General features: G+C 34.7%; 1 protein-coding gene across 8 annotated transcripts in view; it reads right to left on the bottom strand.

Annotated features, from left to right (window-relative positions):
- Window positions 1–27,442, bottom strand: part of LOC143359185 (potassium voltage-gated channel subfamily KQT member 1-like) — a 94,143-nt gene that overhangs the window by 24,396 nt on the left and 42,305 nt on the right. For 5 of the 8 annotated variants that reach the window (XM_076796933.1, XM_076796936.1, XM_076796941.1 and 2 more), the window contains exons 4-9: window positions 23,317–23,443; window positions 20,314–20,489; window positions 19,653–19,793; window positions 15,819–15,929; window positions 15,397–15,603; window positions 8,085–8,105 (exon numbers count right to left, since the gene is read on the bottom strand). In XM_076796933.1, coding sequence (XP_076653048.1) covers window positions 8,085–8,105; window positions 15,397–15,603; window positions 15,819–15,929; window positions 19,653–19,793; window positions 20,314–20,489; window positions 23,317–23,443 — 783 coding nt within the window. The remainder of the gene's footprint in view (window positions 1–8,084; window positions 8,106–15,396; window positions 15,604–15,818; window positions 15,930–19,652; window positions 19,794–20,313; window positions 20,490–23,316; window positions 23,444–27,442) is intronic. The other 3 variants (XM_076796937.1, XM_076796940.1, XM_076796939.1) reach the window with 1 other exon arrangement.

The raw sequence follows: 27,442 nt of genomic DNA, 5'->3' as shown, positions 1-27,442 counted from the left end.
TCTGGTTCGGGTTTGAACGGAAGAATAACAGTTATAGAACAGTAACCGTATCTTCGTGACAGCTACAACTAGGTAACAGTTATTTCGCATAAAGACCTATCCAGTTATAATTGTTATGGATGTATCCGTTACGGTTCTATAATTATTATTTTTCGGTTCTCCATTTTGGTTCAGGTTTGAACCGAAAAAGAACAGTTATAGAACAGTAACCGTATCTTCATAACAGTTATAAATAAGTAACTGTTATTTTTCATAAAGAACTGTCTAGTTGTAACTGTTGTGCTGATATCCGTTACGGTTCTATAATTATTATTTTTTGGTTCTCCATTTTGGTCCAGGTTTGATCCGAAAAAGAACAGTTATAGAACAGTAACCGTATCTTCATAACAGTTATAAATAAGTAACTGTTATTTTTCATAAAGAACTGTCTAGTTGTAACTGTTGTGCTGATATCCGTTACGGTTCTATAATTATTATTTTTTGGTTCTCCATTTTGGTCCAGGTTTGATCCGAAAAATAACAGTTATAGAACAGTAACCGTATCTTCGTAACAGTTATAACTAAGTAACTGTTATTTTTCATAAAGAACTGTCTAGTTATAACTGTTGTGCTGATATCCGTTACGGTTCTATGACTATTATTTTTCGGATCTGCATTTTGGTTCAGGTTTGAACCGAAAAAGAACAGTTATAGAACAGTAACCGTATCTTCGTAACAGTTATAACTAAGTAACTGTTATTTTTCATAAAGAACTGTCTAGTTGTTACTGTTGTGCTGATATCCGTTACGGTTCTATGACTATTATTTTTCGGATCTGCATTTTGGTTCAGGTTTGAACTGAAAAATAACAGTTATAGAACCAATATAATGTGGGTTCTCAGGAACCGTAACCGTAAAATGCCAGAACCGATATCTTCATAACAGTTATAACTAGACTTCGGATGTTCATGCAATTTCCAATTTTTGTAGGAAAATTTTAAGAAAGTGAAATCAATTAAAATCTTGTTTCCAATGTTAGTAGCCTTCGTAGATGTAAAGTTAATAAAAATCATATTGAATTCTATCAAATTTTATATTCTAGTATTTTTTTTAATTTTCAGAAGCCATAAATGCATAAAAATTCACAGTCTAGTTATAATGTTACTTCGGTTCTTCATGACTGCTTCAATCAGAACCAACATTATATGATAGTTTGAAACAGTTGTTTTCAGAATTTGGCCGGACCCGATTATTTCGGGTATCTAATACTCGGGTCAGGTCGGGTAGGGTCGGGTCGAGTTCCCGAAATTACAGCGAATTTCGATTAATTGGGACTCGTAGACTCTCGGCCCATTCTCATCTGCTCCGCAATACGTCGAAAGCGGTCCCGAGCTATCGTCTTATACGAAAGAGAACTGTACTACGCAATGTATCTCGTGATATAAAAATGGCGGGATTGCCGGAGCAAATTTTATGAATATTAAACATTTTCAATTCGCCCAAACCCAATTCGAGTAAAATAATTCCCGACCCGATCCGAGCATCAGGTACCTAAAATTTTTGGGTTGTCGCACACCTGTATCTTTCTGTTCTTCCGACAGTATCGCTTATTCAAACGACTCACAGGAGAACGACTGAGGATATACCTGGACGTACCACTTGTCTCCGTTGTTTTTGATCTTGAGGAAAAATTGTTTCCTACGGAATCACACTATATGAAAGGGCTCATGCGACAATGGCAACGAATTTCCTTTTAGTATTATTTTTCACGAGATATCAAAATTATCAGTACTACCTTTAAATTAAATATTTCTTCGTTGTCCAAGAAGACAGGTGTTTTGTTCCACTTCAGTGAGAGTAAGGGAATTAATATTCCAAGGTCATTCGTATTTTTCTTAAATCAAATATCTGTTTGCGGGCCATGAAAGTGATTAGGAAATTTTTTAACGAATTCGGATACAGGCTGCATATGACAATTCCATTTTAATCGCGTCGTGTTCTACTCGTTGCGAGAACGAAAAGTGCAAACGTAATCCTCTATCGCAATCAAACCGTTCTATTGAAAAACGACATAAAAATTTCGCTAACGACCCAACGTCGTTGGTACAGAGTGAGCGGAAAAATCATAGCGGAAAAATCATAGTGGTAAAATGACAATGTGTTTTTTTTTGTTGGAGTATTTTCAATAATTCGAAAATAATAGAAAAATATTATTAGATCCTTCTGAAGACCTTACAGTTTTCTATGTCACTTGTACATTTTCAGAAATCTATTAAAAATAACTCTGACCAAAAATTCTTTTCACCATTCCCTGCGTCCGTCGAAACGGTACAACTTTTGCTTCAATAACCTCTTGTATACAAACAGTAAATAACGGTGGATATTCAGTCGGGACACCTCGTATAGAGAGCAAAGGATTAATTGGAAAGAAGACATTGAAAGTTCCGTAATTTCGCAGAATATTTCGCGGACCTCTGAACGCCGTGTTTCCAATAAAAAAAAAGGCGAGGAGATCTATTTGTTTAAAAATGACGGTGAAACAAAGGCCCGTGACGCGTTCGCTTTTTTTCGCGTGCACGCAGGTATACTGTCTGTCTACGTCGAAACCGAAACGAGTTGCGCGAACGAACGAACGAACGAACGAACGAACAAACGAACGACGAAACTGGGTCACAGCATCAGTTTTCAAACCTGCTACCCGCGCCTGCTAACATAAACTTCGCATTAACGTCATACCCGGGATTACCGCATTAAGCGCTTGAAGGAAGATATTAGACGAAAACGCGAAACGAATATGGATCATAAATCCGGAGAATTCTCCGTAACGAAACGGCGCGACGCGACGTCAAGAGGTTTTCCAGGCGACTCTTGCGCCGGAGGAGCGATCAGAAGCTCTGGATATTCGGTTGAATTGAAAGGCGATTGAATTTCGAGAGATTATATATATCACGATGCCTGAAAAAAGGTTCCCGTGTGCATGTGTGCGCGCGGAATTATGATTTCTCGTGTATTTGCTGGCACTGTCGGGTTCGATGGAGATCTAGCCATTTTCAGTTGAATGTAATGAAACTAGTTTCGCGATCGGGAATGGTTAGTTCTTTTAGTTTAAAATTAGGTTTTGTTAGGGGTAGGAATGCGGTTACTTCTGGCAAATTGGAAATTCTGAATGGCAACTCTTTTTTTTTCGAGAATTCAAAATGTTTTCTAGATCTATGATAATGTTTTCGTTGAGTATTTCAAGTTTTTGATATTATCATTTGGTCACTGACCACTGCATCTTTTTCCATTAGATCAGTAACTGTTACTTTCATAGTCCCTATTAGGTCACTGACCATAGTTTTTGTTTTCACAAGGTCAGTGACTGTTTACTTTTACAAAATTTTATCCGGCTCTGTACTCTATAGGAAAGTGGGACATTGTGGTAATCAGAAACAGATTCTGATGGCACAATGTGGTCAGTGACCTAATAAGGTTTGCAAAATGAATGGTTAGTAACTTAACAGGGATTGTGAAGACTGTAGTCAGTAAGAATAATGGAAACTGCGGTCAGTGACCTAGTAAGAATAATGGAAACTGTGCTCAGTGACCTAGCAAGAATAATGGAAACTGTGGTCAGTGACCTAGCAAGAATAACGGAAACTGTGGTCAGTGACCCAGTACAGGTTTGCAGAAACTATGGTCAGTGATCCAGTATAGGTTTGCAAAAAGTATGGTCAGTGATCCAGTATAGGTTTGCAAAAAGTATGGTCAGTGACCTATCTATCTATTTATGATCGGTGACCTACGGGTCATCGTGGTCACTGACCTATTAACTGACAACCTGCAAAATCATACAAATATTTAACTATTTATCTATGCAAAGGCGGTGCATTTTCTATTAATGGTTTCTCCACAACATTTTACGCTTTAAAAATCTGGAATATGATTTTTCTCTGGTTGTTTTTCACAAATGTTGATCCAACATCTTGTAAAAAGCACCTCTACTTTCCCGACACTCTATAGAGCGATTCTCCATGGAAAATGCACAAAGCCGAGAACGTGTGGTGCGATACCATTGGGGAACAAGAAAAACAATCGAAGAACAGTCGACGCGACGCGACGCGACGGAAGGATCGGTATCGCGGCCGCGACAGCCAACGAGCGCAAGTTCTTACTTCTCTCCCGCTGCGTCTGTGCGAACGTTCGCTTGTTTGCTCACAGGCTGATGCGAAAATAATACAGCGACACATACGCGTACACCAAGATTCACCACACCGTGGAAGGGATGATTCTACCTCGCGCATCTTGCCCTGCGGCTGCTGCAGTTCGGCACCGGTTTTCAAAGTCCGTCCCCCGTGCTTCAGAAATGATTTTCTCGGTTGAAAGCCGCAACGAGGAAAGAATAGAAAATAAGGACCCTCTCTCGCTTGTGTTTCCGGCAGCAAAACTGGCTCGGTTTCACGGAAGAAATTCGTTTTAAAGGCTTTTCTTCTGACCAAGAGATTTTATGCGTCCGGAGAATTGTAAATGAGATGTTGTAAGGCCGAAGTTTTACTGGCGGAATTCTTCCAGCATTTTTTAAAAGCAGTTGGGCAAATTTCAATGCTTGGCATAAATTAAATTTGCTCCCATAGAGGCTTGCTTGTTTCTCTCTGAAATTTTTTCACAAGATTCTATATACATTAATATTTTATTAGATTGTACTAATTCGAGGTTGATACAAATTTAATGTAATATCGTGTTCAACGAGTACACTGTGCAATGCTAAACTTAAACATATTTCAATATTATTGTATTTCGAAGAATTGACCTTTAACGATTTGAACATAAAAAATTCTTGAAATTGATGTCCGACGAAATTTCGCTCACTTCAAAATGGGTAAGAAATATTAAAATGATTATGATATCATTAAAAAAGACTATGCTGTTGAAAAGTTAAATTACATAAACAGTGTCCTTGTTAAATCAACTTTTGACAATAATGAAATTATCTATATGTTTTTATAGAAATTCTTGTGAAAAAATGTGTAATAATAATTTTAGCTAATAAGAATTTTAGCTAATGATAATTTTATTCTCAGTTTGAAAGCTCACGATTAATGCACTATAAAGTATACCATTTGTAGCATAAAATTATATTTGAATTTTGCGAGGATTTCTCAACCTTCCATAAAATGCATTAACGCATAAACTATGCAAATTGTCTCGCATAAGCGTGCTCGTTTTGGTTCCGGAAATGTACACGAGGAAATCACTTATTTATCATTCGTATGAATTTAAATTTATATTTTAGAAATACATCCCCAAAGTAAGGAAATTATTAACTGCCAAATTAATCAACTTGGAGACACAAAACCGTGTTTGGTTGTCGCAGAATGTTTTGTTTTTAAACATTTGCTTTAATGTATCGATCAGAACCATGCCTGCCATTGTTGTAAATCCACTTATATGCAAGGTGTTAATGAAATCGAGCGAAGCTCTTCGAAATAGGTGTATAAAATATTTTCCACTTGACATAATGCCCCCCCCCCCCCAAAAAAATGTGTTATTCTGAATTACTTGCATATTTCACTGTCACAATCTGAAAAATATCTTGGAACACAATAGTTCTGGAGGACTCACCTTTCTCTGTGGCCAGCCACTTATAAACAAATAACAAATAATTTTTCCTAATAGCCTTTTTGATTTTATGAACTGCGACGCCAATATTCTCTGCATAAACATAATTGATTCAAATGTAAAAATTTTCTAATCGATTGTCTTGATTTTACCATATTTTTTTTTTCAATCAATAGCTACAACATTTAAAAATTATGATGGATAATTGCATATTGCATTCAAAGAAAACACTTTCAATCGATTTTTAATCCTCCATCTCTGCCGGTAGCGACATCAAAATCTGGATTATCTATGTTTGCCCTATTTTTCTCATGTAATAGCATGCAGAAATTCCGAAAAGATCTTGCACGTTGCGGGAACACATGCTCGGGTTTTTTTTCCGATTTTTTGCCTGAAAATTCAGCTCGCATAAATTCAAAAATACTAAAAATGCCAGACTTTTTATTCAAGCTTTGAAACAGTCACACGTTGCGTATACATTTACAAGTATATATTTACTTTTCTAGTAAAATATTATACTTTATATTATATATATAATAGTTTGGTTATTATACAAAAATAGTTCAAACATAGCTTACTTTGCAACCTAGATGAGAAATCGCCAATTTAACAATAATAATAAAAATAATGCTAATTTAATAATTAGCAATTTTCATTTTTACAACCAGAATCTTCAAACAAAATGTCTGACAAAATTCCCTAGCATTTGCTCCTTTATCTACCACCTAGCAGATTTTTGGAACTTATCATTTATGATAGTTATAGCAATTTTCATACTATTATTTTCCTAATCACAACAGAAGACTGAAATTTCATATAAATTTCTCATTTTTAAAAAGCTATTGAGTACCACAAGTTCAAAGACACTGGTACTCGTACTGTTTAAATATGTTTTTCGTATAAATCTGAGATTCGAATTCTCACTCGAGATTTTCGATTTTGTTAACACCTCGATCGTTCAAGCTCATAGCACGTACACATACACGACACATAACCAAAGCGGCATGCACGACGAGTAAACATAAAAAAGGTGACGTCACATCGCACAACAAATACTTCTAATCCCATCGAGTCAAGAACAACGACACGAAGCTGAACGGTGCACTAAACATTAATAAATACGAACGTGTGAGTCGCAAGCAGTTTGGTTTCTCGACGAACGTGCGAGTTGCGCGAGTCGAATGCGGAAAATCGTTCGAAAATCATTGGCCACGAGCAAATCAACGGAAATGGGTATTCAAGCCCGATGTTAAGAAGCGGTTGGCGCGCGTTGTCTGTCAACGCGGAATGTCGCTGCCCGTCTCCGAGAATCGATTCGGTTCAGTGAAAAAATTCCGGCGAAACAAATTCCACGGAATCTGCGATTTCGTGTCTCCGAGCTCTGTTCAAACTCGCAGGATTTATTTGAAAAATTTGAAAAATTGTAGCCGCGTGGATTCGGTTGTTTGCAAAATTTTAGAAAATTCAGATACGTGGACATTGACCAAATTAAACAAAACCTTTTTATCCAAGTCAATAATGAAAATTTAAAACGTGCCTTTTGCAGATGTAAGTTATTATACAAAGTTTCATAAAAATCGACTAAGGTTGCCACGAGCTATAATTAAAAATTACAAAAATCGCAAGACATTATAATTTAGAAAAATTTCAAATACTACATTTAGGGATTTTTCAATTTTTCAATGCCTGTAGCTTTTTATGCGAATTCGATGAAACTCTGTAAACGTATGCAAACTTATGCCGATTTACAGAAGGCGTACTTTCATCATAGGCACAGATAAAAATTGTTTAGCAATTGACACGGACGGAACGTATTTTTAAATTTTCTACATGGAGTCCCGAAAATGTCGTACTTTGTTGAACAGGACGATTCTTAAAGTCATTTGAAGCAACTTTTTCCTTTACGGAAATGTTCTCCGATGCTTCGTTAAGGAGTTATTAAAGAAAAACACGGACCAATCAGAGTGGAGCTACAGCAGACTGATGTCAGCTCGGCGACAGGTGGCGCTGAGCACGGCGTTAGCATTGGTCGAGCCAGAATCCGTCTGCTGTAGCCGCATTCTGATTGGTCCGTGTTTTTCTTTAATAACTCTTGAACGAAGCCGCGGAGAACATTTCCGTAAAGGAAATGATTATTTCAAATGACCTTAGGGATCATTCTTTTCAAGGAAAAACATTTTCGGGACACCCTGTATAGTCCCAAATTAAAAATATTGTAAAATACTTTCAGTATTTTTCCTGCAATTACAGAACTTTTGAAAATCGTTTTCACATCATGTAGTAAACTAATTGTAGCGTAGAACGGCTCGAACAGGCTCGGCGGACCGTGAACCCTTTCGAAGCGTGGGCGACGAGTCCCGAGATCGTAATAAATTGCGAGGATTGATCGTGTGTGTGGGCGTTGGTCGCGAGACGGTTCGCAGACGTGTACGAAAAAAATGTGGTAATTCGAAATAAATAAACATGCAAAAGAGTAAAAATTGAAATAAATCTAAGCCTTTACATACCATCTTCTTTACACAAATCAACTGAAATATATTAGGTACATTTTATAATCGTCCAACACAAGGAACACTGATTGTATTTACACATGTAAGTCAGAGAAAAAAAAATAAGAATCTGACGGAGTTCTCTTAGAAAAAAAACGTCGCTCGTGAAGAAATATGAGAAAAAAAAATAGGCGAGAAACGCGCCTATTATATTTTTTATTTTATTGTTTTTCTTTGGCAGCAGATGCGAGAGATACGGATGCAATTATAAAGTGCATCGTCTTTGAGAGACTAGTGATGACCAGTGTGCCGACAAATTTCATCGAAATTAGGGGTCCGATTTAGTTTTTCATTTTAGGAACGACGGTGTCTATTTTTCATTGGATATCAATTGCAGTTTTTAGTTTCGATTTTATTTATAATGTGAAAAAGTTAGCCTTTCTCACGTATTTTTCAAAATTCACAGAAAAGGGTAAATACTTAGATCGCGCATGTGTTGTATATTTTTTCAAAATTTTTCAAGATTAAAAAATTAATTCAAAATCACGGTTAAGATCTAGTTTTAAAGATTGCTTTAACTGTAAAAGTTGGGTAGTTAAATATCGGAAAATATGAAAAAATACAGTGTACTATTGTTTTTTTTTTTGAGAAATTGTAAATTAGTGACAAACGTGAGATAGATGTAGGAACGAATATAAATAGGTAGTATTATTTTAAAGAATTTTTGGGAACCTACACTTTCTAATTCTTCCACAATCAGCACTTTTTGCGAGTCTAGGAAAATACTAAGAAGCGTAAGAACTAAATTGTAAATCGAAAATAAAGAAATAAGAATCGTTTGTAATTAGTGAACCGATGCAATATTATAGATATGGCGCGTTCTTGATCAAATGCTATTTAAGCCAAGGTTCCGCAAATTTAATGGCAGCTCGATAAGTACAAGCCTGTTAAATGTTGGCAGACGCTACCAGATTTTGATAGTATTCTAGATGCAAAAGGTTTTCTATATAAACAAAATGTTCATTACCGTTCAACGGAATATTAAAAAATAACTCACTTATTTTATGTTTGAGAACGTGAAGATAATTTTTTATTCGTTCGAGAAAATAGTTTTTCATTCCAAAAATGATTGTCCAAAGGCTATGATTTATTCGAAATTGTTTACTAAAAAAGTTATGTTTTAAAAAAGGAGAAAACTGCTCTTACAGCTTTTCTAACGAATGACAAAAACTGTTTTTCATCCGTTATTTGAAATATTTATCTAAATATAGAATTTCCTGAATTCTCGAAATTTATCGCTGGGATTTATCGCTTTGTAACTGTTACACGTCCGACCCTAGAGCCCCAAGCTTGAGCATTTATCGAGCGGCCACTATACAAATTAATATAACACTCAATGTAGAGATGCATACACTGAACTGTTAAATACAGAGCATTCTCAAGACGACGGTGCATTGAAATTTACCAACTCATTTCTGATAAATAAATACCAGAAGCTCCAAGTATTACAGCTATAATATTAAAGTAATATTTTATATTGAAGGACACCGATAATGGCTAATAATCAAAATGATTATGAACAAACAAGGGGAAGCTTTTAAATAAATTTTTTAATTTCTAATTTCGGAATTTAATTTTTAAAAGAGCTTTTAAATAAGTATTTAAACGTAATTTGTAAACGTAAATAAAGTTTCATTATGAATCCATGAAACAATCATTGCATTATGAATTCGTCAATTGTTTAAGTCAGTCTATTAGAATTGATTTAAATAAACATATACACTATTGTGTAATGAATTTGTGTGGAGCAAGTTTGAATGGTTTGAATTTTATATAGAAATAGAGAAAAAAGTAATTCTTCGGAGACTTCGTTAAAAATAATTGATCACTTCTTTGCAATTATAATTTACTGAAATTTAAATCATCAGAAATTATTGTCGTCTGAAATATTTCTGCTTTTGGAGATCGAAAAAAAATTACTTTCATTTTTAAGAAGAAAATAAACAAATAAATAATATAAAAAGAGTACCACTAATTATGCAAAACCTGAAACAGAAGCAACTGAACAAATATTACAATTAATACTCTTGTTAAAAAAACTTCAACTACGCAAGCTGAGGAACTTTCATAATTCTCGAAACCGGTTTTACAAAAAAAGGAGACAAAAAGAAGCAACATTTCGATCGTGTCGCAAAACTAAGGACAACGGGATGAACAATATACAGTTAGCCACAAAAGTTTGTACACTTCATCAATTTTGTCTTTGAAATATTCAAAACAAAGAAGCCAGATTTTACATTGGGTTATTTGTTAATAGAAATTGTACAAACTCTGAATAAATGTCGAGAGGTTTCTAGATTTACAATAGTTGTAATCCTTTCATTTTCAAATTAAATGAGACAATTTTTTATGCCTCGTTTTCGAGAAAATCGAGTTTAAAAATGCAGCGAATACGCGTGCCATTAGAAAGGGACGCGTCTGACCATAACGAACCAATTCTACTTCCTGCGTATACTAGAGCACACGAGGACTTTCAAATTCTTTTTTCTCGAAAAGGAAGCCTTAAAAGAAAAAACGTTACTCTTTCTTTTCGACTTATTTTTTCATGTAGATTCACTTCCTTGCGGCTTGTACCACCAATTACATGACACCCTGTATAATCACGTCCTGATAAATACACTTATGAAGAACTTTCATTTTGCATATTTCTTCTGAACAATAAAAAATTCTAACTGTGATCTACTTCAATTTTGCTTTCAATTATTTTTCCAGCTCTACGTCGGTACCTAGAATTGATTTTTGTTTACTCTTTACATTAACATTTATTCTGGACACCCATCACTTGGCAGTGAAGTCGGACCTCGCCAATGATATACTACTGATTCGTTTAAAACTCAAATACTCAAAAAACACAAGAACTATTTTTTACGAATTTTTGTATATGCAATATGTATACTTTTTTACATTCTATTTCTTATATTTTGCTTAATGTTGACACAATTATCAATTTCGGAACCATTTTGGCACTGATATAAAGCTGGAAAAATAACATTTGTGAATTCGGTATTATCGGAATCAAAATAGGAACCATAGCCGACGTAGTTAGCTAGTTATTTTTAAAATTATAATAATTCAGTTCTTCATAAGAGTTGGTGTCAAAATGAAGATCTTCGCGAACTTTTTCATTTGGGTCATACTGTATGAACAGTGACAAAAAGTATTAAAATTTTATTGTTATAGGAATGGTACCGATCATAATAATAAACTTTATGTATTTTAACATATCATTTTTGATTCAGTGACCTAATTTACTTACGCAATATTTTCAACATTTTCATTTTTTCAGAATTTGTATAATTTTAACTGAAAAATTAATGAAAATTCCTAAATGTTGCAATACTTTGGTTCTCTTTTAATTCAGGGATTTAAGGACTGTACATATGTAAATTTGCAACTGGCTGTACACAGAAGCTTCCAAGCGTAACTCGAATTGCATCACACACGAATAATCCATGAACAACAGTTAATTATCATTTATAGTTCGATATTTAACGGCACATTGAAAACACAGAGCAAAATTCGCATTCTTTGTTCGCATCCATCCACTGCCAAATTAATTGCTTTACAGGATAATCGAAATCTCACGGTTGACTTAACCTGTCGCGGACTTCGATTATCCTAATTTAATCTATTTCATGGAAATTCACAATATTTATTATTTCATTTTTCTCTATCCCACCCCTCCTTTCCCCTTTCTTCCCGTCTTCCCACCCTTTTGTTATTTGCTGAATTTAATACGCAAATCAGCATATCATTGCTCCAATTAGGGCAATTAATCAGATTGTTTAGCAAATAACGTATAGGGTGTCTTTGAAACAATGTCAGAACATGATGAATTCTTTTTTTTCTCTTTAATTCGTTTAGGTGGCATTTCAGTTGTTATTGATCATTTGTGGGCACACAATACCTACGCAATTAATAACATTTGTAATGATATGCAATTAACTAAATTTGACAATAATACGAAATTGATTAATAAGGTGGCTGAAGCTTTTGACACAATAAAATATAATTTCGTAATATTTGTAATATAATACAGTACAGTACTTAGTAAGTTGTAATTAATAGTAGAACTTATGGCCCTGACCACTCGAAGCTATTTAACTGCAAAACGAAACATTTCTTCCGTCCTAGAGTATTTCTCTTCTACATATTTTTTCCATGTTATACATACGAAAATGGTGCAATTTACTTGTACGATACGAATTTATTAAATACAAACAAATTTAATAATGTAAAAAATATTTTGAATAATGTCACAGCAATTTTTAGTGGTGCCTTACAGTCGCCATTCGAGTGCTAAGGGTTAAGAAACCCTTTTTTAACCTTTTTTAAAGTACTGGAATTTAAGAAGTGGTAATTTAATACTGAGAATATACAATAAGAAAGTGAAAAAATTAGGTATTATCGGTTCAACTTGAAGTGGCTCGAGAGAATTATTTCAACAACGAGACATTTCAATACGTATGCACCAAAAGTGCGGTAATCCCGCGACAGTCGAGGAACTTTTGTCTTCAAAAAATGGCGGACGCGAAGGTCTATGCTTCCTGAAATTGCGCTGATAGCTGTCTCGAATAACTGCATTTTATGAAATGCGTCAATGTGTCAATTAATAAAATAGTATCTAAAGTTAAAGATTCTTTCATTGAAACTACTCGAACAGTTTAATCTTTCATGAATGAATCGGAAGAGTATAATAAAGCTTCAGGGATTAAATTGAATTTAAAAATACATTTCACGAGAACTGTTAAGAACATTAAACCTTTACAAATAAATTTTAAAAAATACAGCAATATGTATCAAATTTGAAGATTAACATTAACTTGTTTGACTTTAATCAGTTCTGAATTTTGCACAGATTGTTTTTAATGTCACTTAATACTGATCAAAATTTAAATTTTGGTAGCAATAAAAAAAAATTATTTATAAAATACCAGTTTCAAAATTATCTAATAATTAAATATATTTTAAAAGAATATTGCAATATCTATAATACTGCTCTCTCTAAAATTACTAGCTGTTATTGATAATTGTACTTAATAATTTGTATTAACTAATAATTATTAAGAAATCGCATATAGTATTATTATATTTCACAAAGGGTTTGCTAATAAAATCAAATATTATTAAAAGGTTTGTTTTGCAACATGTGCTACCTCATTTATTATTATAACTCTCAACTGTAACTTGCGTTTGAAATATTTTTGACACCATTTCAAAAACACCCTATGTACACACATACACGCGACGAGTCGCGTAATCTCGGTAAAGAAAACTATATGTTGCATATTATGCTTTACAATTTTCCTGAATCATAGTAACCGTAAGACAACTACTAATTATTATTAGATTGTGGATCTCCATACAAATTCACTGTTTTAGAACAATCTTTCAAGAATTTTTCTCGAGAATAGATTTAAAAAATGAGATAAAATTTCAGGGACTGCTAATTATTACAAATCGATTATAAGAATGAAATAAAAAAAATTCGTGAAAATTAACAAGAACAGAAAATCTTTGCAAATAAATTAAAGGAACGGAAAAGTACATCGAAAATAAAAGTTACTTGAAATATTAATTTTGTAAGAAATCAGTTTTAGAGATAAAAATAAAACAAATATGCTATTAATTTTTATTGATATGTACGGCCTTTTGTGTTTGAAAATTTTACACGTGTTATAAATGCATAAAGATCCGCATCTAATTATTATACAGGTGTTAATAATCACAAATTCGTTTGTTTTCGACAAAAAGAGCGACAATTTTTTAATTCTCGAGTGGTAGGGCTCTCGGTCTTCGCAAAGCAGACGAATGAAAAATCATTACACCCGCTTTTATACACGCTTCTACACTCTCAACGAATTCGATGTCTCGAAAGAGTGAATTTGATTTACCGAGATCAAACGAGTCTGCTGCTTTCCGCGGGAATTGAACAATTGGATGAATTTTTAATACCTAACGAGGAGCTGTTCAGAACACAATGGCCACCGTCGCGCTCGACGCCTTTTCCGCGAACGTGAACGTTACTTTACCGCGAATAAAAGAGTTCGGTGTGCTGCAGAGAATTCAACTGAAATTAATGTATCCGAAAATGGTTAATAAACATATTGACGACCACGGTTTGTTAATTAATATATTCACTGTAATACACAAAACTCGTTTATGCCGAAGAATATTTTGCAGAAACATCAATTAAAGATTGCTGTCTCTCGGTTGATTTTGCTTATTGATCATAAATCATAATAAATCATAATAAATTCTGTATTATAATGAAATACAGTAAACTCTTCATTAAATTAAATAATTACAAATTCTCTGTTAAAAGAATATTTCACTCGGACCAAATAATCATACTGTGTCAGTTGATTTTATTTATTATAATTAGACAGCGGATTTCATGCATTTACGACCAAAATGGGAAGGTGTAATTTAAAACATTAAAACAATTTAAAAATACTGCTATATCATTTTCGACCTATTAAACAATATTAAAAAAGAAAATAAATTTCTATTTCGCTCCAGTTTGTTGCAATTCAGGTAGAAAACTTTTATTTTGCATAAAGATCCGCTGTCTAATTATAGTTATATTGACATAAGATCGAGTCATTTCCTAATAATTCTTCCTCGTCAAATACAATTTTTCAGAACCAATAACGATGCAGCAATCGTCCAACCACAATAATAAGCAGAAACAATCTTTACAAGTAAACATTTTGCAGCAACATTTAATTGTATTTGCTATGCAGGATGAGCAACCTTTTAACCACCTTGACAACAAATGTCAGGGAAGAATACGATTAACGTTCTGAGCAAAAAAATTCTCTTCAAGGTCACATTCTTCGACATTCAAACTCGTTAACATTATTTAAAATAGAAACTGGTATTTTGATCATCGTAGTATAATTTTCGAGGCCATTCAACGGCCTGTCGCGAGCTTGAAATCTCGCGAAGTATAACATCGACAAACTATTTTTCTTAAAAAAAGAAAAAAAACATAAACAAGATCATCGAGTCAAGGATAGTCCCAACGGATATTTATGCGAATTCCGGGCATCGTCGTTCTGAACAGCCCGTAATAAACAAAATGAAAAGAAAAAATATATTCCCGAATCGCTGAAGCGATTTCAAATGCTAACGGCAAGAACGTAAATCGCATTGGTCGGCGTCAGTTCAGACGGCCGACTAACATCGTAAGCAACTAGAAACATCAACAATCAACGGCTAGTAGCTACTGCCACTGAACTTCGACAAACAATCGTGAATAGCTTACCTTTCCAAGAGGGGTGGATGGTTGCCCGGCCGGCGCTGGATCCTTTATATAGATCTTCCAGGTCGCCACACTGTTGATGGCTTTGTCGGCCGCGTAACATCTCCACAGACATTGTATCAACATCGCGGCAGCCGGTATCTGTCGGTTGAAGTGCTTTTGCCGTTGCTTCTGCTGAACTTTCAGCGCGAAACCAGATCCCAGAATGCCCTGAAACCAAAAGTCGTTTCCCTGTAACAGTACTATCCCCGTAACTGTCGCGAAGGTCTCCACCGTAACTGTCCAAATATTATCCCCGCCACTGGCGGGAACCAGTCAAGCGGCTAAACGCGCTGGTAACTGTCATCGAACCGAACCTTAACTAAACTGTCAACTATGTGACTCTCTATAAGAGGAGGTAACAATTTTCAGAGAATCATACTTACGGCTGGAAGTGCGAAAAAAGATATGGCGAACACGCTGAAACACGAGGCAACGATCTTCCCCATCCAGGTCTGTGGTACTGTGTCACCGTAGCCGATGGTGGTCACGGTAATCTACCAATCAGATATTCGGGCATTAACGTTTCTCTTTAAAATGAACAACACATTGACACATCGACACATCGTTTTGCCCTTTAATTTAAATTTTCACAAATCACCTTCGCAAAAATGTTCACATATTCATCTCGCACGGTGTTAAGGCCTCGTTTATTGGAATAACTGATTTGGGACTAATTGAATTGATTCACAAACACTTGTCGTCGTTTGAACACTGAATTTATTGTAAAACAAACGCTGCCTGAATGTTACGTGTACCCGTTTGCTAAGAGTCTGTCTACACCCTCCCCGGTTGGAGGACACTAAGCTTCTGCCGTTTCCCTTTTCCTTTCCGGTCGTTGTCACCTTCGAAGACCACCCCCTTCTCCCCCTTTTCCTATGTGCCTAGGGTGGGGCCTTAAGGGCGCTCCCCGATTTTCCTAGGACTCGGAAATCTGGCTGCCCCTTCCAATGCGCCCGAGGCATTGTGGGGTGGGGTTGACCGGGCCGCTCGGGTTCGCGGGTGTTCGGAAACAATAGGGAATTCCGGCTGGAACTTTATGACATTGCTTCCTGGACCTGGGTGACTAAACAATGATCATGACCTTCACAACCTTTTTTATTTCTACGTGCCACATGTTGGCTGCAGACCGATCCGCTAAAGAAATTACGATAACTAACCGCTGCTAAACTAATAATTAATTACCGCTAATTAAATTCGATGCTAGAACGAAGTCGTCGAAAAAACTCTAGGATGGTCGACCGTACCAAAAAATCATTTCTACGGTTCTTGCCTTAACACGCAGATTAATACTAACATTGCATTGCTATTGCAGAAGTCAATGCAATCGAATTAGTATTCTGAACATTTTTACAAATTGATTTTATAAAAATTGAAATTTAATTTTTTTTTATGTTTCACGTTGACATAAACGTACAACAGTGTGCAGGTATCTGTCCCCTGACAGGGAACTGTCGGTGGACAGATATCGAAAGCAGGCAATGAAAGAGTATAGCGGATAGGATGTGGGTAGAGGTGGGGAAAATTTAGGTTAGGTTATGCGTTTCAAACAGTATTCAGAATGTGGACACAACGAATAAGAATTGAGATTTCAGCGAAAAAAAAACAATTTTCTGGTTTAATTGGCCGAAAAGTGAAATGAAATGTTCCAATCTTGTCTTTCGAATCGTTTCTTATTATTTAGTGTTAATTACGTTTTACTTTCAGTACAGCTTTTATATTAAGAAGGTTTTACTTTAAAAACAGTTTTATTTTAAATGCAGTTTTTATATTAAAAAGGTTTTGTTTTAAATACAGTTTTTATATGAAAAAGGATTTACTCTAAAAACAGTTCTATTTTAAATAAAATTTTTATATTAAAAAGGTTTCGTTTTAAATACAGTTTTCATATGAAAAGGATTTACTTTAAAAACAGTTTTACTTGAAATAAAGTCTTTATATTAACAAGGTTTCATTTTAAATACAGTTTTTATATTAATAAGGTTTTATTTCAAGTACAGTCTTTCTGTTAATTAGGTTTTATTTTAAGTACAGTCTTTCTATTAATAAGATTTTATTTTAAAAACAACTTTTATATAATTACGATTTCTATGAATATCGTTTCATGTACTGTTTACATTTATATTTGTTTTTACGAAAGGCAGCAAACATTCATGCATTTATCGCTCACAAAGATGTTAAAAACCCGTAAAGTTTAAAATCCTGTGAAGTATAACACAGTTTATAGTCCCTGCACATCCATGAAAATGATTATAGAAAGAAATAAAATTCTACTAAACCTGCTTTTCTTGAAATTACATTTTAAAACCAGTAATTTGCATGAACATCCGCGAGTCTAGTTATATGGTTTTATTACGCACGTTTGTTTGAGTAGAACCATAATCTCTCATAGTTGTTTCAGACTACACTAATAAAAATTATTTTTTTTATTCTAACCGAGGTCATTTCTAGAAATGATTGAATTTCTTAAAAATTCTATTTTGTATATAACACTTCCTAGTTTGAAAACAAAACAATTTTTCATTTCAAACGTTTTGATTTCTGTCAGCAACGACGGCCATCCATTAAAAAACCAATAAATCAATAAAATACCGTTTCAAAAATTGCGAATAACTCTGTCATTTTTTAATATTCTATTCGGAAACAAATGGAGAATATAATTATAAGTTTTTTTAATATCACTGTGAAAAACCAGAATTTTCCACTTATTAATTATCCGTTAAAAAAATTGTTTCGATAGACAATGTGGTCTAGCACCTTATGTACTCTCGTCTGAGGAACAGAAGCCACGAATCACTATAAAAACACTGTTTCATTACGAAGGCATAGTACGACAATTAGGTGTTATATTAAATTTTGTCGGAAACGTGTATGTGACATATAGAGCGTTATAGTGATTGCAGCAGTGATGAAAGTCTCTAGCTAGGAATATGCGTCTTTCAGAAATTTTCTCGACAAGAAAGCAAAAGTGTCGACGACGATTGAACTAACGGCAATCCGTATAGCGAGAGGATATTCATTAATCGACACTTAAATCCTCGTTTATTCGACCTCGGCTTAATTGATCCCCCGCTGACCAATCGAGGGACTCTAAATAGAGGCATATTTTCCGAATGATTACCACCACCGCTTAATAAATATTAGCGACCGGCACACAATTAAGCCGTACATGTCGCTGAATGAAACCCATTCCGAGGTAATGAGCGAAATCGCTGGGCTAAATTAATTATTCGCGTTAATAGAAACCGAACGAGTCGGACGCTTATTACACGCTGGAAAATGAATTCGAGCCTTTGCATTTAATGCAAACAGAGTTCTTTCGTCCCAGCAGAACGTTTCATCTAGATCTTTTCTTTAATCATTTTCCTTTGAAAATATTACGAGTGTCCACGAGTGGCCAATCTTTTTAAACAAAGAAATTTTATACTGTTTATACAGAGTAGAATTGCAATGTCTTCTCACGTAACTCGTCAGCAATTCTTATTTTGATCTTCTATAAGCTCTGTTATAGTGAAGAGTAATAACTAGAAACCGGATTTTTATGCAAATTCTCACTTCTATTATATTTTATAAAAATCTGAAAATCTTTATGAGAATCTTCTTTGCGGTGAACATAGAGTAATACCGCAAATTAATTTTTATTCTGCTCACTGGGTCCACAAACGCCACTTTTAATCCATCTTAATTTGCACTGTAAATTAAATTTACTTCGATATTAAAATCTTTCAATGAACGTAACAGTTCGTACTAAATATTCATTTATAACAATACCATGAATTTAAAAATGCAAACGTATTCAGTGGGATACAGCTTAAATTAAATTTCGAATATTTATACAGCTTAAATATTCGAAATTGCAATGCAAAGCAGAGTCACCAGATCAGGGGAATCGAATTGAGGGGAATACAGTTACCCTCTCCCTGTCGTCACCGGATTAGTCACGACGCAGACGCAGACGCAACAGCGAATTGGGTGCGCGCATCACGTCACGTGACCGATCCCTGGCGGAAGAGTGGGGATGCTTGCCGCCGGAAAATGGGGGAACAGCGTCGTAGAAGGGGAAAGGTAGAATGGGAGACGAGTCTTGATCTCACGACACTGGTGCAAAATGCGCATTCGAAGGTACTGTGCAAAATGTGCGGTGTTCACCGTGATAGTTCAAGGGAAGGGAGCAAAGAGTGCCAGTAACTACACACACATGTTGAAGTAATTATATTTACCACCCCCCACCACAGTGCATCCGCGTAACTGGAAAAGTCTGTTTTTCCATCGGGCCCAACAGCATCTTTTTCGGCAAGATACACGAAGTAACTGCTGAAAATAAGACCTAGGAACCCGATGTACAATGTTGTGATCAGCTCCTGAAAAATTTCCATCGAGATGTTTTAATTATAGTCTTTGTTCGCTTGCAATAATTCGGCGTCTAACATACTTTTCTAAGGCCTCGCGAAAAATACAGTACAGACAATAACTATCTCAAAGAAGCTTTTTTTGTATGTGGTGTACAATTGCAAAATTATTACAACTGTAAATTTATTCCTGACATTTTGTTAAAAATATTATTATATAAAACGACGTTTTAATAACATGAGACCAATGTTCTGACGTTTATTTAAATTTGAATTTAAACTGTATTAAATTTGACTGTATTTTCCCCAACAAATAACAATTTGAAATTTTTCTCCAGTTTCTTAGAAGAGATTTCGAAAAATTTGTTTAAGATATTAGAGTGTGTAAGATAGAAAATCTTTTCTATACTAGTTAGTCACAAACTTGTAGTTTTATAGTTGGTTGGTAGTAAAGTGAACTAGTAAATTTATATTGCAACCGAATATCGTGAAATGCAATTTTGGGGACCGAATGGATTGTTTAACAACGTACCTGACGGTGGATGAAAACAACAGAGCCGAGAAGACGCCACGTGCCGCCTTGTCGGTCGACGTGAAGCATCCGCAATATTTGCAAAAATCGGATGCCTCTGATGGCGGAGGTGGCGAACACTTGACCATTGCTCCCCACGGACAACACCACCATGGACGCGACCACCACTATTAAATCTGGCAACAATGAAACAACGCGTCAAGATTAGAATTGTTCTACGATTATAATACGCTCGTCGTGCACATCGGAAACTGCTATCGATTGACCCCTGGGAAACGAAAGTTTCCGAATACCGTGGAGCTCGACCGTTACAGTTTCGGACTGCTCCTCAACTTTTTTAATCAGTTTAGTTCGACAATTACAGTTACAGTTCCCGACTTCTTGCGAATTTGTTTAGTCAGCTTAGCTGAGCAATTAAGGTAATTCGAGGAAAAATGTTTTCTATCCATCAGATGCCCGATTTTCTGTTAAATATGTAACAAAATTAACACTTATATTTTCACCAAATTAAATTAAATTATTTTCACCGAAATTTATTAAGATTTTATTTGTTATTTAAATTATATACTGCGAAAAGACACAGCTAAATTAACAACGGTTACATAATTTAGGAAAACAATCCAAACCGAATACATTTCACAATACACGCGGTCTTGGGACAAATTTTTATTATAAAAAATTTAGTATAAAATTCCATACTGGCAAGAAAATATTCGCTCAGAAGCAGAACGTGGCGTTAACCCTCGAAACGCGAGAAAAACTAATTGTAGTTTATAAATTAATTATTATAATTTATTTACAAGATAGATTTACAAAATTAATTTTATATATGAATTGAGTAAGAAATTTCAATTAAACAGTGTAGTGCCAACGGCAGTGGTTAAACTATTCTAAATTAATTTTAGAAATTAATCAAATATTTTTTGTACTCAATTGCTTCAAGAGATCTGTGCCCTTCTCAGTCCATCTCAGATATTAGCTTACTATCTCGTGACACGAACATTTTTTAATTAATTCCGTCTATTTTATAGGAACGCGTGCCGGTGCGTATCTGTGTCCGATGACATTTCGCTGCGTTATTGTTCCGCGAAGTTGAATATTCGATGGCAATCGAGCGCGCGTAATTGACCCTGCCGATAAGCACGCGATGCCTGATTCGATTAATGTCCGGCAACGTGTTACAATTTACTCGCTAGGTAAAGTTCGTTTAATCGCGAATCGCGTTGCGCGAACGACCGCCACCGTCGCTTCCGATGGAACGCGATATACGCTTACGCCGCCCCACGGTTTTGCGTGAATCAATTTCACGATCACTGCGAGAAACGTGATCAATATCGGGTTGATCAGTCCGGTGAATCATGGGGATCAACAGGAATATTTCGGGACGGTACGAAACGTATAATTTTGTTCGTTGTTCGCAGCAGAACGCGCCGAGTGCGAAATTAATGATGAATCAAGATCCGTTGGAATTTTCGTTCGTGCGATATGGATTACGGTATTACCTATCTATAGTCGCCCCGATTGGGAGCGGCAATGTGATTATAAAGATAGCGGGTACGTCTCTCTCTGATCGTTCCATTTATTAACAGCTCACTGCTCCCTTGTTCTCTATTTATTCATTATTAGACAGCGGATTTTAAGCTCAAAAATTACTAGGTGTAATTTAAAAGAGTGAACACATTGGAAGTATTTAAAAATATCATTTTTAACCTATTAGTCATGTTACGAGAGAAAATATATTTCTATTTCACTCCAGTTTGTTGCAATTCTGGTAGAAAATTCATCATTATTACGGATTTTAAGGGGCTATGGTTCCGTAGCTAGCGAAAGTAGTTATGCGTAATTGTATATACCGCCTGATTCAAAACAGTATAAACATTAATTTTTAAGAAATTTAATATGGATTGACAATGCATTTACAACGGTAATATACCTTTTCTTTGAGGTCCTGTATACGATTCTGTATATTTTAGTTACTGTTCGATGACAGCTTGTTCCAGAACAACTTTAAACACGCATAACTTTTGAACCAGTGAATTCCTCGCCTCAAAACTTCGATTTTTGGCATATTCTCGCCAAGATGCACAGGATTGTATAGTAAATAGTTAAAAATTTTTGGGTTTCCGAGGTGAAGTCTAACCTGTAGAATCTATGTTACTTACTCGATACAAATAAAATTGGACAGATTAAGAATTCATTAATAAGTCTTGCTTATAGAATTATAGTTACTATTAAATTAAACTAGAAGTTAAGAAATTATTGTATAATTACGATCTAAAATTCACAATATTTGCATCTGTTTATTGTACCGAAATAATAAGCGTATTAATATGCGCTATTCAATTATATTAGCAATTAAATTATATGGATTTACCATGTGTATACTGAAAGACTCTACTTACAAAATTTAAATTGTTATTATGCCTGTTGAATCATGATTTATAAAAATATTATAAGTTTTACAATTCATAATATTCCTTTTTTTCATTTCAAAATATTCGAAAAGGCAGTTTGAAATTTTGTGCACAAATAAATCAAATACGAAAAAAATTATATAAATTACATTAAACAAATTATATTTAAATAATCATGATTATTTCTCCCTATTTATGAATTAAACTTTATATCGGTGTCAAAGATTTTTTTATGCAGAATAAAATTTTCTTTACACGTCGACTGTGATAACACGTAGAATATTGCTATAGTGATCACATTCACTCATCAGGCCTGAATCAGCGACATTGTCCATAGCAATCTCGTTAGATTTCGAATCCAGTCTCCAGACTATGGACTAAGGTTAACGATCGTCGGTATTCCAAAGAATTTCATCGGTCAAATTGCAATCAACGATCGAGCCGCTTTTCGAAACACAAAGTGCCTGTCCCGGCGATCCAATTTTCGAGTAGGACAATTGCACAATGCGCATATTGGATTAGTTCAAGCATAGGCTGATTGAACTGGTCCCGATGTGCGCCTAATGCACGTCCCCTAGAACGCACTCACCTATGATACAAATCGGTTTCCGTATGAATCGCAACCTGCCGCAGCATCCCATGTACTTTGATCTGCAGCCTGCGCTCCATAATCGCACCATGTACTCCACGCCGAAGAATACCACCAAACATATTTCCTGGAAACAGAAAAACCAATACATGTTCTTCCATTTCACGACATTTACATCAGAAGATGTTCCCCATCGCTGCAGATCTTGACGATGCTCGGGTCCATTTAAACCCTTACTCATACAACCCTTAAAATATTTAACAATAGATTTACGAGACCCGTCGAAATGACGAATTCTAATATTTTTAATTTACAATTATGAGATCGTAAGATGCATCCGTTAGAAATTATTCAATTTATTTCTTTGGGAGTGAATTATTTAAAAAAAGTCTGAAAATTTAGATAGACATATTCTGGTTATTTTTACAAAGTAATGAAAAATAGTCTAATACGAAAATATTCCCATTCTTTTCAATGCTCGTAATTAGAATTAATAAATAAATAAGAAATTAATTATAACTATTTAATGAATGTTAATAGTAACTAATAAACGAAACAGAAGCATTATTGTTTTTTAGAATCTGCCTAATTTTACTAACAGATGATTAAGAAATAAAATAAATAAAAGAGAAACATTTTTCAAGTCTATTCAATCCTAGCAAATAAAACAAAAATATTGTCATTCTTTAATAATATGAACAAGAAACGAAATAATAGCATCAGCCTGATTTTATAAAACTAAATAATAAACAAATAAAAAGACAGAACAAACGAAAAATAGTAAACGATTTAATGAAATGTCAAAGACCATTGCTCCCTAATTTCAGATATTTGAAATTAATTGCACATAAATTTTCGAGACGGCCTGCAAGTGCGATATAAAGAAAAATCGTTTATTTACGCGTCGGGAAACAGCTCGAGCAACAAAAGTGGCTCGTCGCGTTTAAAAATGCAGTGGCTGGTACATGAATAAACAAATCAATACGTCAAACGTCGTGTCGGCTGGCATAATGTATAAAAAAGAAGAGGAGGAATTGCCGCGGCGCGGCGAGCCGATAATTATAATAGCAGGAGGAGGCATTTCCCGCGATGACTTTCAATGCTAGCAGAGTCATTAATTCCCAGTTCTTAAAATAAATGTGCAACGAGTGCGACGATATACAGAGGATGCTATATATCGATTGTATGACCTTTATTGTAACGCCACGACGCGACGCCCTGGAAAAATGGGAACATCGATGACAGAATCGCAATGTCCGGGAATTCCGTGGTAGATCCGCGAGATTTTGACTTTCCCCCGCAAGTCGCCGAACAATGCTGCATGCGGCCGAAAGTGATTAGGTTTTGACAACCTGTCACGCGTCGCGAAATTAGTCAATCACACCTACACCCTCTGGTATTTTTTTTTTTTTTTTTTTTTTTTTGAGAAATTGTTGATATGGGGCGACATAGAGTAAGCTTGATATTCGGACACAATTCTCACTTTGTCGCGCTACAATATTTTTTATAAAAAAGAAATTCCGGTTATCTATAATTATTAGACTGAGGCTTTTATGCATTTATTACAAAAATGAGTAGGTGTAATTTAAAACAGTGAAAAGATTAAAGGAGTTCCACAACGTCGATATACCATTTTTAACATATAAAAATTATTAATAAGCAAAATAAATATTTATTCAGCTCCTATAGGTTGCAATTGATGTATACAAATTTTATTTTTCATAAAGATCCGCAGTCTAATAATTATACAAGTACTCGCATATTTTATAATATTTGATGAATAACACGTTTTCAATGAGGCGGTGCCAACTGTAATCTATTATACTTCCAAAGAAACATGCAAATAATGCATTTATTAATTTACTTTGATCTCAAATTATTCGGAATCTTTGCTCACTTAAAGTAGTGAATCCTGAATGAAAATATATTTCAGAAATTAATAAGAAATTTAAAAAAATTTCTGAAAATCATAAAATAAGAGTCTTCATTGGTATTTATAAATAGCATCATCCGCAATGCAAAAATAGTGTATTTACAACGATTTTAGTTAATTCATTGATCAAATTGCATACAAATTGCACCTATTAATTGCAATACGTTTGTAAAAGTACTAGAAGCAGAAGCTCGGAGGAAACCATATTCAACTATATTTATAATAAACTATACGATAAAACTTACGACACAATAATAGTAAATATGGAGACTCTCTATATGTACTTTTATTACACTTTTGACCGATCCGAAAATTGTTTGCGTTGAATTAGTTTCTTCGCAAACACCTAGTACGCGCTTTTGTGACAGAATGTAGTTGCGGTGCATGCTACTCGGGAATTATGATTTATTGTGTTGACTGTCAAAGTGCTCGCTGGTGGAACTCTATCATGATGAAGTACGGCGTTCTACTTTGAACTATGCACAATGAATGTACATGCTCGTGTGTACGTATAGCTTACGGCAGATCCATTAAGAGTGAACCTGTTCGTAAATAATAACGAAATTCAATGATATGTTAATTGCGCATTTAAAATAATAAATTAATACTTTAGACAAATTCTTTAGAAATCTAGGAAGATCTGGTAATTTGATAATTTTCTAAAAATTGTGGTTCAGGCCACCTTTAGTAAGTGTTGCAAGAATTAATTAAATAAATTTACAAATTCTATAAAAATGCTGGAAGATCTGGCAATTTGGTAATTTTCTAAAAATTGTGGTTCAGGCCACCTTCCGTTAGTGTTACAAGAATTAATTAAATAAATTTACAAATTCTATAAAAATGCTGGAAGATCTGGCAATTTGGTAATTTTCTAAAAATTGTGGTTCAGGCCACCTTCCGTTAGTGTTACAAGAATTAATTAAATAAATTTACAAATTCTATAAAAATGCTGGAAGATCTGGTAATTTGGTAATTTTCTAAAAATTGTGGTTCAGACCACCTTCCGTTAGTGTTACAAGAATTAATTAAATAAATTTACAAATTCTATAAAAATGCTGGAAGATCTGGTAATTTGGTAATTTTCTAAAAATTGTGGTTCAGGCCACCTTCCGTTAGTGTTACAAGAATTAATTAAATAAATTTACAAATTCTATAAAAATGCTGGAAGATCTGGTAATTTGGTAATTTTCTAAAAATTGTGGTTCAGGCCACCTTCCGTTAGTGTTACAAGAATTAATTAAATAAATTTACAAATTCTATAAAAATGCTGGAAGATCTGGTAATTTGGTAATTTTCTAAAAATTGTGGTTCAGACCACTTTTCGTTACTATGCTATTAGCTATTACTCCCTGACGCGTCGGGGCGATACTTCGACGAGGCATTAAGGGTAGACACTAAGGGGAGCTTTCTACGCACATATTACGAGGTTTGACAAATTGGCGACTTCGCTCTAATAATACGCCCACCCTGGCTTCCTTCCGGCTTTCTCCTACGTGACGTCCTAAAAATAGGGGACTGGCCATTGTAGAGCAGTTCTTTTCGGGGAACATATCATTTTAATCTGTCTTGGCCAGCGATTGGAATGGCAGATAGATTACCGGGTAATACATCGGACAAAAGAACTCGGTGGAGCGAGATTTGTCTGGTATTAACGTCATGTCACGTTAATAATTTAATAAACTATAAACCCACAAAAATACGCTGTGATTATTTACGATTTCATACGTCCAGATTCTACAAACAACAATATGATGTCATAGCTAGACTAGATTTCAGTAATGAAATAAATTGCGGGAAACTAAGCGTCTTATAAATATAACAATATTCTTATATTTTTGACTGTTTCATATTTCACCCAGTTAGTTTCTCCTTGAACGCATAGAAATCCGAAGTCTAGTCATTTGGACAACAGGGCATTCCAATAGTAAACGTTCGACCGTAATTAATTGTTATACGAAGAAAGCAAGCATAATTAATTAGACGACCGATGTATTAGTTTAAAGTCGAACGCTATCTCATCGAGAAATCAACTGTCGGGTACAAAGAGCTGTTCGTCGAGAGTCACTGTGAGAAAATCACGAAGACCGATCTCGCTCTTCTGATATCCCAGCTCGTCCTTTAACGTTTCATTGAACTATTCGAACTGCCACGAAGATCTCGCGGAAATTGCGTTCGGCTCTCTTCTTTTCATCA

This window comes from Halictus rubicundus, chromosome 11 (assembly GCF_050948215.1).
Source record: "Halictus rubicundus isolate RS-2024b chromosome 11, iyHalRubi1_principal, whole genome shotgun sequence".
In the NCBI taxonomy this organism is placed as follows: Eukaryota; Metazoa; Arthropoda; class Insecta; order Hymenoptera; family Halictidae; genus Halictus; species Halictus rubicundus.
This window is presented reverse-complemented; position numbering and strand designations above follow the sequence as displayed.